At 40.5% G+C, this 15,015-nt stretch overlaps 1 protein-coding gene across 1 annotated transcript in view; it reads right to left on the reverse strand.

Annotated features, from left to right (window-relative positions):
- Positions 1-1,050: 1,050 nt before the first annotated feature.
- Positions 1,051-15,015, reverse strand: part of csmd2 (CUB and Sushi multiple domains 2) — a 229,725-nt gene continuing 215,760 nt past the window's right edge. The window contains exons 60-72 of the mRNA XM_037092394.1: positions 14,334-14,513; positions 13,417-13,590; positions 13,065-13,238; positions 11,506-11,579; positions 10,533-10,644; positions 10,069-10,248; positions 8,676-8,741; positions 8,277-8,438; positions 6,748-6,860; positions 5,990-6,077; positions 3,337-3,469; positions 2,324-2,500; positions 1,051-1,761 (exon numbers count right to left, since the gene is read on the reverse strand). Of these exons, the coding sequence (XP_036948289.1) occupies positions 2,341-2,500; positions 3,337-3,469; positions 5,990-6,077; positions 6,748-6,860; positions 8,277-8,438; positions 8,676-8,741; positions 10,069-10,248; positions 10,533-10,644; positions 11,506-11,579; positions 13,065-13,238; positions 13,417-13,590; positions 14,334-14,513 (1,616 nt within the window). The 3' untranslated portion in view covers positions 1,051-1,761; positions 2,324-2,340. The remainder of the gene's footprint in view (positions 1,762-2,323; positions 2,501-3,336; positions 3,470-5,989; positions 6,078-6,747; positions 6,861-8,276; positions 8,439-8,675; positions 8,742-10,068; positions 10,249-10,532; positions 10,645-11,505; positions 11,580-13,064; positions 13,239-13,416; positions 13,591-14,333; positions 14,514-15,015) is intronic.

Genomic DNA, 15,015 nt, shown 5'->3' on the forward strand with positions numbered 1-15,015 from the left:
AGATCACTGACTCATCCATTCTCCAGACTCAAGTGCCTTTAGTTTAACAGTTGAGGGAGTTCAAACATGACCAAACTTTGATCTTTGTTATCCTGAGGCCAGGCGTGGGGAGCTCAAACCGCATCTTGATCTCAGGGAAAATACAGTATGTTCCACCTTTAAGGTGTAGAAGCATGTGAAGGAGGACCCAGGATTAAAAAGAAAGCCTAAAGTGGAGAATTTGACATGAGACTTACAGTCTTTCCAAAGAGAATATACCATGTGTTGCTCTGTAACTTCAAGCTTCAGCTATGTTTTGATTTTCAGACATGAAGGAGAAAAAAAAAGAGAAAAAAATGTGATGTGATCCCGGGGTGTTTATATATCCATGAAAATATACTGTACCATAGTCACCATCCCTACTTTGACCCAACAAATTACTTTTCAAGTGCCTCCTCAAGTGACAGTGGCAGGATGTTTGTGACCAATGTAGAGCAAATCTGAGAGTGCTGCCTCTTATTAAGCATTTCGATTTAGGAGAGGTGGATTTGTCTATCCTCATGTTATTTTCAGACTCTCCTGGACACAAAAATGTGATTGCACATGAATCACAACTAACAAAAGAGAAAACAAATGGAAGCTGGAACTGGACATTGACTCTGCCTTCAGTTTTGTTTTCTTGGTGGATCTGTACACTATCAGAGTTTATTTTGTTGGTGTCAAAGACATCCTCAGAATGTCTTAAAAGAAAGTAAAATACATTTTGTAGCAAATTATCTGGCATGTGTTTGGTGGAATCTTCTTTGGGGTCAAAACAGACGAGAGATATTTTGGGTAGATGGCAGATGCTGCCGCCACACGTGCAACACACTCTCTCTCTCTCACTCACTAACAGATACACATAAATTCTCTCTACACCCTCACTAAGTGCTTTTTTCTGCAGCTCTAGCTACCTTTTAACCCCTGCTCTGGACACAGCTGCCTCAGCAAGCAGAATTTCATCCCTGCTTCAGAAAAAAAGAGAAAAAAAAAGGACTGAGTCAAGCTCAAAAAGTAATGATAGACTGTGTGTCTCCAACATGGCCTTCAAAACCTACTGAATTTTTAATCCATCCTCAGCCAGAGGCTCGAGGCCTCCAACAAAACCTTTCAAACAGCCTCAGGAGCAGACAGTTGGGGGAAAAACAGAGTTCCCGATTACTCATCACAGAAAGCAAGCAGCGTATAAAAAGAGAGAAAGAAAAAGAAAAAAAGAAAGCAAATGAAAAACAGAGAGAAGAGTGAATCGAAACAGTCCAGACTCTCTCCCTCAGTGACTCACACAGGCCAACGTGAGGCCATCCACCATTCAGTTCATTTGCACAGAGATCTCTGTTAGCTACAGGTCAATTTTCTTGACTTAAAGTTGACCGCAAAATTCCCTTTGGGTTTAGGTGGGGAGCGGTGAGAAAAGTCATCACAGCTTTGCTTCCAGCATCACTCCTGCCGGCTGCAGTTTCAGGAGGAAGCTTTTCCTCAAAATATGGAAAAATGATCAAGAAACCATGTAAAGTTACAAAAAGCATTTTGTTGTTGGCGTTTGTTACAGTCGTTGTCTTCACATGGTTTCTTTTTTTTTTTTCTCTCATCTCCTGCGGGTAAGAGCCTTTGCCACTGGAGATGTTTCTTGAAGGTATTTCAGCGAATAAAATAATCTTTGTCTTGCCCTCCGTTCAAGGAACTATAGATGTCCTCTGTTGGTTGGAAGGCAGGCGAAGATGTGGTGCACCTCTCCTCCCCTAACTTAATCAAGGATGAATGTACAGGGTGATGGGTGTGTGGGATAAAGGACAAGGATGGAAAAGGAAAAGAGAAATCAGTAAACAGAAAAGCAGGCAAGCAAAAAAAGAGAAGATAATTAAAGGAAAATAAACAGAGAAGAAAATGTAAGCAATAACCATAAGAATGGAGACAGCGATGAGGGAAAAAGACAGAAGATAAAAGCATTAATGGAATTTTCCGGTCAATATAAAAAAAAAAAAGAATGAACATGTACATATTCTATCGTTTTCAATAAAGCGTAAACAAACCAAATGAAATTCATTAATACAAGAGATACAGATCAAAGGGAACGTAGCAGAAAAAATCCAATCACAGATTATTCTCTCCTCTGAAAATTCTATGGGGACGGTGTAAAAGGGTTAAGTTTGGAGCTGGATGCTGAGAATCTCTGTCTTCTGCAATTACGATGCCTTGGATGTGTGATTATCTCAAGTTTGCTACAAGATGATATCTTCATTTACTTTTAGAGAAATGTGGATCCAAGGATGTGTCAAGCTCTGACTTCTTACTTTCTGATTCTCACCTGCGGGAAAGCAGTTGCTATACAGCTGTGCACACTGTGCTGACTGTGAACTCTGTCTCGTTGGCCATTATGTCAGTGGGCTGGATGTTGCGGTCGTACATTGGGTTCTCGAACGTAGCGCGTCCATTAGTGTTCTCATGGCCCACGTAACCATTGAAGGGGACTTTGGGTCTTCTTCTGAAATGAGATGCATCAAAAGTGACATCGGTTCATGTAAAGGTTCAGTCAGTCAAACATTCTATTAAGTACACAACAAAGATATGAGTCATAATAACGATTGAGGCTGCAACTAACAATTATTTTGTTTACTGATTTATTGTCAAATATGCAAACAGGGTAAAATTCAAGGCGCATTATTTCATTTCTAATTTGGTGGCCAAGCTTGACTGACCAACAACACAAAACACATAAATACTACATTTCAAATGATGTAAAATAGCAGAGAGATCAACTGTTTGGCATGTTTACTGAATTAATAACTTAAACCACTAATTTGTTTTCTGCATTTTGTCAATTAATTTTCTGTCGATCAATTTACTGATAAATCGACTAACTGGCCAATATGGATTTAGCTATACTGATTTGTACTGGTGCAGCCTATTATTAATAGTCACATCAGCACTGTGAGATTCCCATGTGCAAATTGAGCTCGCTCACTTATTCTTCATCACTCGCTCAGTCACCCACTGTATCGAGCTGCTGACTACTTCACTGTGTCTCACTGTTATGAACCAATTAGTTTTCCATGTGAGGGAGGGAAGTCTTCTCTCTATATCAGAGATGACGATTTTCTCATTCTGAGGTCAACATATGCCTTCGTGGACTGAAAAAATCCATTTCACTTTAATGGATTTTGGAGGGTGAATGTAAATTTATCTTTCAAGAGAAATAAGTCAGATTCTTATTTCAAACAGCTAACTTTACAGAGACCTTCACATTTCAACAACAACAACAATACAAAGAATAATGTTATTGTTATCACCTGCAGATGATATCAAAGGTGTGACCCTTACCTGTGTTTGTAGAGGTACAAAGCAAAGCCAGCAATGATCATGGCTATAAAAGGCACTAGGATGGCTGCTGCCACTGAACTGCTGTTGGACGCAAAGTTGTATCCTGGGTTGTCTCTGCTGGGGTCTAAACTCTCTGGAAGAAAAAGAGATGAGACATTGAGGCTTTGCTTTGGCATCACTTCAGTACAATGTGACTTCAGCAGCAGACATTATAATCAAAACCAAAAAAATTACACAACTAAGGGACATTAAAGAGAAATGATCGCCCTCTGTCAAGAATGTGTAATAAAACGCAAAGCAAATAAAGAGGAGCAGAGTGAAGCTATAGGAATTGTATTAGCTGAAGAGGCCTGACAGGAAGGCTCCACTTGTACATAATCAACTGAACACACAACTGACCTTTATTTATTTATTTTTTTCACTTTATTGCAACGCTTTATTTTCATTTCCTCCCCTGGGAACGTCAAATTCCATTACCCTAACAGTGACTCTTAATTACTAACATCAAAGGCCGACAGCTATTAAGTCATTTCAGATTCATTCTGTAATTTATGGTGGTGTGTGTGTACAACAGCAACAGTGCAGAAGTGACAGCCCACCTGTTGGCCACAGAATGCCAAAAAAGCCCCAATAAAGGACGAGTGACAAACAAGAAGGAAATTAATTAGTGGGTTTTGTGGTGTTTGCCAATCAAGCCCCTGCTGTCTGAGCACGAGCACACAAAAACGGATGCACAAACACACTCAAACAGGCAAAACTTCACTCGCAGTTACGCCACCACTGAGTTCAAACAAAACACAAACACCTCAACAAACGAGGAGGATCGTTTCCAAGACGTCCAGCCCCTCCTCCCAGACTCACATCCGCCTTTTTCTCACACACACTTAAACACAAATGCACATGAATGCCCTGGCACCAGCTCCACTCCTCTGTATTAATAAAGAGCTGTTTGCTCAATCAGTGTGCTGTGGGGTGGGGAGTGCTCTGCACCTGCTGCACAAGCACCTCTCTCATTACAGCAGATTTTCACATCAACTTTCACTACGTTCACACAACTTTCACCTCACATACACACGCTCAATCTGCATTAACACCAATTCTAAACTGGTCTAAACATCCAAGTTCCTGCTCATAGCTGATCTGTTTTTGTAACTGCACTTCTCTCAGCCAATATGGAAGCTGCTCCAATCTGGGCTTTGCTTTTTAAAAGCTGCTGAACTCCTGTGGAATCTCTTATCATAACCAGCCTTATCAAAAAGAAAGAGCAAAAGCAGCAGCACTAGTTCCACTGTACCTGCTTCACTGTTTGCATGGATTAGAAGATCTGTGTCACATTTAGAAGAGAGTATAACAAAATCTAAATGTAGAACATGTTAGCTTAAATGACACAACATAACAGTTTTTCTTTCATATATAGCATCCCAACCACAACACACAGACTCTTGGTGAGTAGCTAAGCTGCTACATGAAAAAAAAAAAAAAAAGAATATTTTTAATTAACCACCACTGATGGGAGATTTAATAATTGAAACTATACATGTGTAGTTTCAATTATTTCAACTTACAGATATCTTGAAATTGGTGATAAGGGAATATGTGTCTTTCTGCACATGACAGCACTTTTTTTCCTTCTGATTTGCCTTTGATGTTATACATACACTAGATTAATCTATGTGTTTTCACACATTGCATGGATCTTTTTAACTGGATCGTAACAGTGAGTGGCACTACTAAACCAATATTTTCCATCTTTTTCCAGTGTACATCAACATAGGCTGATAGAACCCTACACATTCTATATTCATCTTCCATGTTTGCCTAGTTTTTTTTAGTTCACACAGAATAGAGGAAAATGTTTGCAGCTGCAGATGCATCAGAATGCAGAGAAAATGTGAGAAAAAAACATCTCTCACACACACACACACACACACACACACACACACACACACACACACACACACACACATCTGCTTGACTGCAGAAGCCATTCAGATCCACGGAGGCCTGATATAAAGATTTTTTTCCTGTATACCAAATGTAGCAAAAAATCAGAGCGAGGAGGATCACATGGCTCAGATTTCTAGGTCACAAACATGAAGCAGAATATATGGATAGCTGCAGCCTTTGAGAGAAAAATCTTCCACACCTATGACAGCAAAGCTGAATCTGCTGAAGGAACCAAAGAATGACACGCAGCAGAGAATGGCTGATATTTACTGTATCAAAACTGCGAGACATGGGATTGCTTGATACGGCAAAGACTCCACAGGCATCAACATGTTACCCACAAACTCCCAGAGGAACGATTTTGTCTAGCTGTGTTGTGCTGTGTTACGTGTGAGTGTGGTTGTCATTTTGGGGCTATTAATCAAGTTTGTGAACTGCCTCTTCATGCTGGATTCACAGCCACATCCTCCAAAGGTGTTTTCATATTCATAAAAGTAAATAAATGATAAATCCAGCACAGCATATTCCTGCTATGAAAGCACTTGCAGCTAAGCATGAGGACACTTCACATAATCTAAATGAAAGATTCTGTGATTAAAAAAATAAATAAATGAATTTAAAAAAAAAACAACAACAAGCATAGATTCATCCCCGTGCAGCCATGGGCTCACTGTGGGTTCTATAACTAAGTGGTCAGCTCACTCACCCAGTCTCTGGAGACCAAATTGGCCAAAGCCTTTTCCTCTGACAAATCCCTGGTACACAAAGGAGTTGGATGAGGAGATGTAGGACACCTAGGGAGAGAGAGGAATGGAAGACAGACACTTTATGTGTCACATCCAGTCTTTACAAAAGAGCGTATCATCAAAGTGTCAGCAGCTGGTGCACGCAGAAAATGAAATATCATGTCAAAGGAGCCGAGAGGCGCGCTTATAGCTGACATTTAATATGACGGTTTTGTGCTCAAGAGCACAAACAAACACACTGAGCCGCTCCGCACACACACACACAAGTGGAAAACTCTGAAACACGCTTGTACATAAACACTCATGTGCTGTGAGGAAACATGCACGCGAACCGCACATACATATATTCTGTGATCTGCTTTTTTAATTAAATCTTAAGTGTGAGAGATTTTGTGCATTTGAGGTGCCTGGGGTTGGGGGATAATATTGAGAGAGGACGGGGGGGGTCTGTCAAGTCCTGATTACTAGGCAATGATTTAACTGACATTTTAATTAAAGAGAAAACTCTCCATCTCCCCAGAGTGACAAGGTTAGTGTGTATGTGTGCTTGTGCATATTTCACAATAAAGGTGTGTGTGTATGTGTGTGAGTGTGTGCGTGTGTGTGTGTGTGTGTGTGTGTGTGTGTGTGTGTGTGTGTGTGTGTGTGTGTGTGTGCGTGTGTTGGCATGTGTGAGTGTGATGCAGGTATCGAACGTGACCCTGGGTCTTGCACTTACATGTCCGTCCAGGGCCCAGTTGTCTATTTTGAACTTGTTGACAAAGATCTCCACAGGGCCTCTGATCTGGTGGACCTGTAGCAGCAGCTGAGCTTCCTCCCTCTTGTATGTGCCTGCAAGAAGAAAAACAAAAACATTCTCTGCATTTGGAGCAACAGCCACAGTTAGACCAACCGAAAATGATTGATGAAATGAATGTTATATAGATCTGTAACACTTATACAGAAGCAATTCAAAGTTAAATCTGATTCATTCTCCAGTCATGGCTTCCTTCCTCAGTGTCTAGCAGCATGTCTTTGTGTTACAACGTCTCACTTCAGGCTTGACTGAAGCTCAAATACAAATATAACTTTAGCAGCAATATAAGGGTTTAAATTCCAGCACAAACTGTTAACATCTAGGTTGTGTTCATTCATTAGTTTAGATTTAAACTAAAATCTGTAAGCAAATACTGCATTTTGAACTGTGGTTTCCTAATGTTTGCTAACTTCAGGTGAACGTTGCAACTAAAAATATCACAGAATATACAGATACAGACTCTGATCGCAAAACCTTTCACTGTCTTTGTGAGAGCACACAGCAAAATGAATGGTACCAGGTCAATAGCATAGTATATAGTATAAATATATATATCACTGGGTCTGAGTAAATTCAGTTGACAACACGGCATAAATGAAAGATTTTCAAAAGAAAATTAAAAATGTTTAATGAATGTCCCTGAGGAATGATGCAACTGCAGCTCCAAATCTCTAGCAAACCATAGCAAAACATCTGACCATTGCCTCTGCCAACTTTTATGCTAATAAAGTGATTAGAGAGGTTTTAGTACAGAGCACTCAGGCAGAATCTCCAAATGTGCCATTTTGACACATTCTGGAACATTTTGGCACCATCTGTGCCATTTAAAATTTCTCAGGTACCAAACTACATTTTTCACTTAAATGTTACCCTAGATGCTCAAAAAATACCCCAACTGGGCTCCACTCAGACTTAAAAGTTTAACTGGTGTGAAGATTCGACTGAATGATTTTCTTAGAATAATGCAATTGAATTTATGTTTTGTGCAAACACGACAACAATCTTTAAATCTGACTCGGCAACAATACTTTAGGTAGGGTGTGTGGCAATATGTACCAGTAGAAACTCATTTTCACTACACAGTGATGAAGACTGATGGCATCCAGGTACAGAGAAGTGAAGTGTCCAAGCCGTTACTGATGCAAATTTGTGTCTTAATGACCGCAGCTGCACAGCAATTATGCCACAAGGAAAAAATTAAATGTCTGCTATTCAGAAACAGCAAACAATCTCCTTCATAAAGGGACCACACTGATTTCATGCTCCTTGTCCTCACTTGAAATTATCAGATAATTATTTGCTTGGATAACACCCAACACAGAAATGGATCTCTGATGTGACGACATGGCCATGCAGGGTGTGTGTGTGTGTGTGTGTGTGTGTGTGTGTGCGTGTGTGTGTGTGTGTGTGTGTGAGGGCTTGACTATGACTTCTGGTTTTGCTATACCAACCGGCCAGTTTGAGTTCCACTCCGCTGTGGTCAATAAGTGTCCCGTTAACACGGTTGCTGAAGGGTTCAAAGGCAGTGATGCTGAGCATAGCCGGCTGCTTTTTCCCAAGGTACTCATAGGATCCCCTCCAGAGAGAGTTTTTGGCAAATACACCACCAGGGACTATAAAAAAAAAAGAGAGAAACAGGGGGGCAAAGAAAGTATGTTTTGAATCTGAACAGTGCCATGTGCTGGATTATCAGTTAAAGTGAAACTTTGAAAGAGGATTTATCATTTAGATGAAGTTGGACAGTGCATCAAAGTAAAGTTCAACTAAACATATACAGATGTAACATCTTAAAATTCCCACTTAGAACTGCATACACATGATAAAACAATCAGTTATAGAACCTGTCTTACCGGGTAGTTTGGAGGGTGGCTCCTGCACTGTCCCCACTGGGCTCTTTCCACTTGGGCGATTATCAGCTAAGGAAAAAACAATTTACAAGTTAATCCTCTAAACAGGTACAATGCACTCCAAGGAAGTGGAAATCAAAGATCTCTCATGAGAGATCTCTCTCATAAAACACAAAAACTCTAGGGTAATTACAGTAGGACAATGTCACCATCAGCACTTCCCTTCTACCTCCATGACTAAAAAGCCCTGTGGTGGCCAGAGTGAGGGGCTTCCTGCGACAGGACTCGAATCGTGATTTTGAAGAGCAGCCCGGCCGTCCCTCTGGGAACTATGGCTAAGTCAGAGGCACAGTTTGGCTGCTTGAGGGGAAGCACTTTAATAATGCCTTACTGCTCACATGGGGCCGCAGGACTACATCACAGTAGTAAACATGCACCCACACGGACAAACAGAGTGACTAGGGCTTTACACGCCGCTACAAACAAAGACAGGTATACTGATGGTAGTTTATGAGCACAAACATCACCTCGGATGAATGTACACAGACACAACCAAACACACATGCACAAACACCCCCACAGCCTTGTTCTTTATTAGCTGCCAGTCTTTTGAGCTGCCCTTCCATCACTGCGCCCACAGGCACTGTTAATATCCTGTATGTGCTAAGGCCAGTTCTCTTTCTTTCCTTCACTCTTAATGACACCGCCTTAAAAACACCCATCAGCCTCTATATTTCAGCGTGGCATAGAATTCATCACGTGGATATCCCCCTCCAGTACACCTCGTTCTTTAACCCATTAGCACTCGTCTATCCTAGATAATTGTGTGTAGATGACTCTATTTTTTTCCTATATGTATTTAGGCCTAATGCTCAGGGGTGCCTTAATGGCAGTCTATTTGTCTGCTAGACCTTGTTAACACTGCCTCACCATTTATAAGAGGTACTTCTGCTAACCTAATCAATGGGATGCATTGGCCTAATCAGGTTTTGCACCCTTGTTAATGTTTTAAAGCCTGTGTGTCCACGTGTGTGTGCGTGTGTGTAATTCCATGCACTGTAATTGTGTGATGGATGGGCCATCCTAGCCTGGCATGTGTCTGAGAATAAGCGAGTGTTAACAGAGCTATTCATCAACATTAGCTGAATTCCCAGTTTCCCAACCTGAGTCTGAATCTGACTCCCGGACCAGTACAGGCCCTGGTGGTTTCAGGCCCTGGTGGGATAGCGGCTGGCCATGTACACGCGTCTGTAGTCTTATAAGTGTTGGTTGATGTATCTACAGTATGTGCAAAATGTACAAATTAAGCAGCAGCAAAGGTGAAATGGGTGCTACGTGTCTTTGCATAGTTAATATCTCCATGTCCCTTCTGGATGTAATATAACCGTGTTTGTACCTGCACAGAGAGGTGGTTTCCCTGTCCAACTCCCATCGGACCTGCAGGTCCTGTGTTCTGATCCACCGGCCAAGTAGAATCCCGGCTGACATGTATAGATGAGTGTGTAGCCAAGGGATGGCAATTCAATGGCTCTCACATCAGACTGGGCTGGCAGCTCTGGCTGGCTACAGTGGTGTGCTGGAGAAATGGATTAAAGAGACCAAAGAAAAAGGGAGTAGGAGACAGGTTAAAGTGGGGTTGGGAGATGTGCAGGGAACAGGGATCAGAGGAGCAACAGATAAGAAATGTTGTGGAAGAGAAAAAGGGAAAAGAGGTGAGGTAAAGGTGTGGGGTCAAGGAAGCATACATGGGATTTGTCAGTAACAGATTTTCATTCAAGCAAACTTCACTCAAGTTTCAGTTTTCCACTTCACTATACATATATACATATATTTGTAGCAATATGAGCAGACTGTACTTACCAATGCACTCAGGTTGAAAACCACTCCATGTGAGGTTGGGCAGACAAGTGCGAGAAATGGAGCCCTGCAGTAAGTAGCCCTTCCTACAGCTGAAGAATACAGTGCTGCTGATCTGTAACAGATACACACAAGCATGTCAGGATGTGGACCGGACCGGCAGCATACACACTGCACATAACAGGAGGCTGATATTACACACAGTAGAGGCAGTTTAATCAAATTATAAAAAAAAAAAAAAATGAAAATACATATTAATTTGGCTTTTTTACTGTCTGTAACTTTACTGTTACTATCATGACCTTAAAAGATGGAAACCTCTGTCTAGAGCTGAAATGATTAGTTGATCAACCATTTAGTTGGTGAACAGAAAAATAATCTGCAACCATAAGGTTAATCAGTTAATAGTACATAAACAATACAACTTAAGTGTGGTTTTCTGGTTCTATTTTCACAGTTGAGATAATTTTCTTATTTTCTTTTTGAAATTCCAGTAGGAAAAAAAAAATCACTGGAATCAAAGTAAAAAAAAAAAAAAAAAAAAAAAAAAATCAATTGATTAATCTAAATAATAATCAGCAACTGAGTTAATAATGGAAACAATCATCAACTAATTAATGGTGATGGCCAGGTGAGAATAGATTACTATAAGTGACCGTGATTTTGAAGAACAATTATTTTTCATATGCAAGTTATCAAAATCTTCACAAATCATCTTGTTTAACTGAGATGGAGGGGAAGCTTGAAAAAGTACTGTGCTTTCTTGTCAATGTCAAGGTAGTCATTGCTGCAACCTAGTAGTCCATGCATAGTGGCTAAATGCACAGCACAATAATAAAGGTACATAGGTGTAAAGAAAAAAAAGTCAAGCTTCATTTTATGTATTCAGCGCTACCACGTGGAATACTACATCGAATACAACCTGATTTTAGTTTAATATATAAATTCAATCTCCTGTGTGACCACATATTCTCACCTGGTAGCCTTGACTGTTGTTCTGATTTCCAAAGAGAGGAGTTCCAGGGTCTCCACAGGTCGTATGACTGGGATCTAAAACACACACACAGACACAGACACACACACACACACACACACACACACACACACACACACACACACACACAAAATAAAGTTAAATAAAATATTTGATATAACATGCCACCCACAGATTTATCACCTTCGAGATTGCGTGGGGAAAGTACATTTTTCACAGTTCTGGTGTGAAATACTGACTAGAGATGGAAGGCTGTAAATTACTGTATGCAGCAAAAAATTTGCGCACACACACGTGTAACCACACTCACACACGCGCACACAAATCCTACCAAGTGTTTTATTAGTGAAGTGAACCCACTCTCGATCCCGACCCAGACCAGCTTATATCACAATGACATACTTCCAGACCTGATGAGTTACACACCCTGTTAATCACCTTGTTAATCATTTTTTTCAAGAATGTGTTTCTTCTTTATATATAAATGTTTTCTCTTGACAACATATGCATTTAAATGGATCAACTCGTGTCAATTGCACATTTTGCGAGTTGCTCCTTCAAAAGTAAATCACCGTAATTTTGTCTTTGCAGCCTTCAATTAGGACAAGTAAAGAAGCGCCATTCAGCTTAAATTCTTACTATCACAAGACTACACAGAGTGACCACCTTCATAATACCTTGGTTTCATAGACTGTAGGCCAGGGTGAAAAGAACCATTTCTCATTTGAGTACAAAGAATGTTCCAGAATGAATGGAGCTGTTCATTTGTAAGAGGTCTCAGTGCAGTCATTATCAAATCTAGAAGTTTAACAGGACGCCCCAGAGACCAGTCCTTCCAGTGAATTTACAGCAACTAACGTGTTACAAGAAAAGATGTGAAGCAATTTTGGCCGTAACTTAATTTAATTTGATTAAGTCTCACTAAATCTAAGTACAGCCTTTCCCATATCCCAGGCAGTATGGATATTAACTGTGACTGTTATAATATTGGCTTATAAATTATACAAATGTAGTGGAGTTACTGGTAACTCTTTTGCTATATTGAATGAATGTTTAACTAAGTGTTAATGGGCCATTTGTTGCCATGTGTGAATATTTTACACAATTCAAATGTCCCTAGAGCACTTGCACTTGCACATAGCAGATGAATTTGTGAGTGCTCAATGGGTCCTGCATATGACATATGTCGAAACCAACAGGAGAAGAAGTGATCCAATGTTGGAAAGTGCAGCTTGTGTATTTATTGGTTGCAAAAGGCAATCAGGACCACAAAGGCGAACTTAAGAGGACAGATCCGAGCCAATCAATGGGAGGCTTCTTTTACACTGTTACTTGTAATACAGCCTTACATGAAAGTAACAAAATAAAGTACTTTTTTGTGCTGTGGTTATAAAAAGGCCACTGACCATCCGACCTCCACACTCCTGCCTGCATGTCACTGCTCTGGTTATAACATCAAGTGCTGTATTCCATATGTTATGATGTGTTGAGTATACTATACTAGTCTATACTGTAAAAGGAGGAACAAACAGGCAGCTTACCTATGCAAGAGGGCTGTGTGCCACTCCAGGTGCCATCATATTGACAGTATCTCCTGGTAGAGCCCACAAGGACAAGGGGAGGGTAGCAGGAGAAGGACACAGATGAAAGATAGGTGAACCCTCTGTCCTCCCTCCTCCCCTGGGATGGCATCCCTGGGTCTCCACAGAACACAGCTGCAAAGATGTAAGGAGGTAAATATGAGGTGACCCCACTAACCATGTTGTGTTTTCATTCAATTTTAACCAAGGAGGGTGAATGTTACACAGGAGACATACACATTACACATGCTGGGCTGTGAGACATGTCAGAAACATGTAATGCAATCAGGCATTCCAGTATGGTGCCACTTACGGAAGCACTGGGGTTTCTCTCCACTCCAGTTGCCGTTGCCTTGGCATGTCAACACAGTGGGCAGGGACAGCTGGTAACCTTGGTTGCAGGAGTAGCTTATGCTAGAGCCCCAGGTGAAATCTGTCCCAACAACCTGTCCGTTAGGGATGGAGGGTGGTGAACCGCATACAATTGCTACAAGAAGACAGAGAGGCATTACAAAACTTTATCAATCAAAGGTCCCACATTATGCTCAGGGTTCATATTTCTTTTGGTACGTACAAAAAAATGTATACATGTTTTTAAGCTAAAAAAAATAACTATTATTTTTCCCACACTGTCTACTGATGCACACAACGTAAAGGGATATTCCGGTCTAAATTTAATCCATGGTCTAACACACTGTGAAACTGTGTAAGAAGCCCCCTCGAGATATCAAGTTTGCAGACCACTAATTTACATAGTTTTAGCAACCTCAGAAAAAGGCCGCACGATAACAATACACTGCAGTATACGCCTCCAACAAGAAACCACCATCAAAAAGCCACAAATAATGCTCAGAACAGCACAAAATTCAGCAACAGTACAAATAGTGTCCCAGCACATAGTTTGGGGCATCAAAAGTCTGCTAGCTTAGCTGGATTTTTATTGTGTTGGACCATGGATTAAATTTACACTGGAATATCCCTTTAATTCTCTGTCTGATTGCTATGTTTTGGTGCCTGTCTCTATGAGGCCCCTTACCCTGTAAAAAGCCTAGTCTGCTCTGATTGGTCAGATCTTATGAGCCTGATCTAGAAATACATACCAGACTTCAGAAGTATGAGTGTAATGTATTCTTGTAAAAACAATGTATCCAGCACTCATTCTAGCCTATACCATCGTCTAAATTGATGTTATGATTGTTTCTTAATTCAAACCATCCTACACAACTTCACCTTTGCAGAGAGGTTTGGTGCCATTCCAGGTTCGGTCCTTGGTGCAGATGAGAGTCGAAGCTCGGTCAGCATCCATGTTGAAACCAGGAGAACACTGGAAACTGACTGTGTGGTTGTAAGTGAAATCACTGCCCAACCTCACCCCATTGGCTGGCACTCCAGGATCACCACAGTTGATAACTGCAGACACACAACAGGATAAAAAAGTAAGAACAAATGCAAATGGGAAATACAATTTGACAATGACAACAGATACAGTAGAGTACAGGGACAATGATGACGACATCTGTTTAGGTAAATGAAACAGGACGAAAAAAAACAACGAAAAAATAAAGAAATAAAGAAAGGTTGACACAGTTTGTAACCTCATCATGTCTGAGCGATAATGTTTGATGAGCTTTGATGGAATTTGATGTTCTCGATACATGTACAAGTAAGCAAACAAATAATTTAAAATCACACAGCGAATGAAACCTCAGAGTTAATGAACTGTTATATACATTTGACCCAAGCAGTTCACCTCACAAACAAAACTTAACAATCTGAGAAGCAACATCACTGATTTTTCTTCACAGGTAATAATCACTTCATTCATTCATGGACAACCACTTTTGGACAATATATTTAGACTGAATTTATGTTTAAAACATTAGTTACTAGGCATCTCATCTTCAATCACGAT

The sequence above is a fragment of the Acanthopagrus latus genome, chromosome 3 (assembly GCF_904848185.1).
Source record: "Acanthopagrus latus isolate v.2019 chromosome 3, fAcaLat1.1, whole genome shotgun sequence".
Taxonomy (NCBI): domain Eukaryota; kingdom Metazoa; phylum Chordata; class Actinopteri; order Spariformes; family Sparidae; genus Acanthopagrus; species Acanthopagrus latus.